We start from the raw sequence: 2893 nt of genomic DNA on the forward strand, positions 1-2893 counted from the left end.
ATGGAAGGATGCATACAAATATATACCCGGCATCAGAACGACAGAGCGATCTAGGGAGGATAGACTAGATCCTTACAAAGAGAAATGAACATAAAGGCCCGACATTGCTCTGCCAAACCTTATCGGGAGAGAATCGGCCGTTTTCGCCTCGACAGAATGTAAACACAGGCAGGCGGTTCTCATGTAAACAGACACATCACAGAACTTTCATTACAGTCGTTAAAACATGAGTAATATATACATACAAGAACCTTCGACTGAAGGAAAGGTGAGATTTTTTATACTTGTATCGTTAACGTTTGATGTTGAAGTGATATAACATATGCTTTGAAATATATTAAAATCTTGTTTGGGTTTCAAAGAACATTTAAAATTTCATGGCATTATAATCCTGAGAATCGCCTTAATGTCTTTGAATGATCAGATCGATTTATTGATAGTAGAACAGAAGAATGGTGCTTCAAAGCGTCAGTAGAGCATGGACTATGTGGCTGCCTTAAAGTTCATGATCCAATAGATGTATGGAAGAAACCAAACTAAACAGCACAAACTCATCATAGAAATTGTACTAACGCATCCTGGTTACTGGCCAGAACATGACTACATCAGTCAATCCCTTTTTCTTTTGCAATATGTACTCTTGCAAGTGCAAATGTTTCCACCCAAGTATTTTCTGGTAAAATAGAGCTTGGGATTGTTTCCATATTTAATCAGAAATTGCCAGGGAGTCCCACAAGCTCTATCTTGCCAATACACATGTTGTGAAATTTTGTTAGCCTGTGCCAGGGAAATGTCTTGAGTTACTGTGCCAGCATTCTAGACTTATATTAATGTTGTATTGATTCCTTTTTAGGGCAGAATAATTTATTTTTTCAGCCTTTAAGTATTTATTGGGTAAAATACTGTATACATGCCAAGCGTTCCCCATATCTAGGATTCATTCTTTAGAGATTAACTTCAGTTTTGTTATTGGTTACTCTACAGCTTTATGTATGTACTCAGAAATTTTGATACTCCTAGGTATTGAGGTCTTGTCATGCATACAGCTTTTTGAAAATGAAATAGAGAACACATTGTGATTGATCCATAATAATTTTATCCTGCAAAAAGAACTCAGAGATCTTAATAGAATTAGATAGAATTATTAATTTTTATGATTTTTTATACCAGAGTGTATTACAGATAAAACAATTTACATCTTGTATTTTTTTATTTATAAAGATATCATAATACTTTTTAATATAATTTACTTGAGATATTGCAAAATCATAAGAACTCTTCTAGAGAGAGAGATTTAAAAGAAATAGAGTTATTTCTGCCCATATCTCCTTTTCCCATTTATAGGTTTCATATTATTCTGTAACTATTGTGGAGAGAGTTTATATCTGAAAGTCTATTATTGATGAAATTTCTGGTGTACTACATAATGTTGTGTGTTAAATGTTTAGATAATACCCAGTGTGGCCTTCAGACTATGATTTTTTTCTCATAATCATATTGACTAGGTTCTGTGTAAACCCATTTGAAACTTACTTTAATATGTAGCAAACTACCATGTACAAATTACATTCTGATCAGCGCATAGGCCAGTAGTAGATGTGCATGCTCCTTCTAAACCTTTTCTGCTAGAATGAGGATTGAGATAGGATTTTTGCTGTATTGCTGAAAATATATATGCCTAAGTTCAATGTAACAAACACTAGGGCAGTTTTTAAGTCAGTATGTGTAGGATGTCAGATACTGCAATTAAATTAATTACAATTGCAATATCTAAACCTACAGGGAAAAACTTTATGGTAATTGCTGTGTAAGTCCAGCTTGGAGACATTGTTGATTTCTGTCATCACTGTCACCCATATCCCAAGAATCAGTCCAGTGTTTTGTTTGTTATTAACAAGAAACAGTATCTGTGGTAGAGATGGAAAAGACAAGAATATGAAGATAAACACCAGAAAAGTACTAAGTCTTTAAAAAAAATAGCTTCAGTTTTGGATTGTAATATCAGCATTTAGTTGGCTTTACAAATGTATCATATAGTGATGTGACTGTAATCAGTAGATACATTTGCTCTTTGATGAAAAGGATGATTGTACTGGAAATACAGTTATTTATAATATATGTTTATACACCTTTAATTCTTGGAGTGCAGCATTGCTTCCCCATTTATCTGTTAAAATAATGAGGTGGTAAACAATGCAGGTATCAAGCTACATGCACTGTGTGGCCAAATAAATGAATAGGCCAAGATTTAAAAGCAAAGTCTTGTATTGCATAATGTATTTAGTGTAGGTAGTAGGTGTAGGTTTGGTTATCTCAACCTCAGTCTATGAGAGGGTGAAATGGCAATATAATTTTAAAACAGAGGCTAAGATAAATTCCTGCAAAACATATAAAAGCAGTATGTAAGTATGACTGAAATATTTTTTTTAATGAAATTCCTTTTTTTAAAAGAAATGTTTTTCTATCTATATGCATCTATACATTTATGTTTTCTCTTTTCTTTGTATCCGTAATGATAAAAGAATTAACTCTTTATATTTATAAAACAGTAAAAAATATAATTGATCGTAAAAAAATTCCTCAATGAACTGATCAGAATAAGGACTAAAATTGATCTAACCAGTGCTCCATCACTGTCCCTAGGTTCTGATGGTGACGAGTGCTGGGGACTTTGACATCGAACTGTGGTCCCGTGAAGCCCCAAAGGCATGCAGGAACTTTGTCCAGCTGTGCATGGAAAGCTACTACAATGGCACCATCTTCCACCGTGTTATTCCAGGCTTCATCGTTCAGGGAGGAGATCCAACAGGCACAGGAGAAGGCGGGGAATCCATTTATGGAAAGCCCTTTAGGGTAAGGGGGAAGGATTCGCTGTAGTATCCGGTTCAGATGA

At 34.4% G+C, this 2893-nt stretch overlaps 1 protein-coding gene across 1 annotated transcript in view; it reads left to right on the forward strand.

Annotated features, from left to right (window-relative positions):
• The first annotated feature begins 125 nt into the window (after nucleotides 1-125).
• LOC119587992 (spliceosome-associated protein CWC27 homolog) overlaps nucleotides 126-2893 on the forward strand; it is a 10226-nt gene continuing 7458 nt past the window's right edge. Inside the window, exons 1-2 of the mRNA XM_037936713.1 lie at nucleotides 126-268; nucleotides 2644-2853. Of these exons, the coding sequence (XP_037792641.1) occupies nucleotides 227-268; nucleotides 2644-2853 (252 nt within the window). The 5' untranslated portion in view covers nucleotides 126-226. The remainder of the gene's footprint in view (nucleotides 269-2643; nucleotides 2854-2893) is intronic.

This window comes from Penaeus monodon, chromosome 23 (assembly GCF_015228065.2).
Source record: "Penaeus monodon isolate SGIC_2016 chromosome 23, NSTDA_Pmon_1, whole genome shotgun sequence".
NCBI lineage: Eukaryota > Metazoa > Arthropoda > Malacostraca > Decapoda > Penaeidae > Penaeus > Penaeus monodon.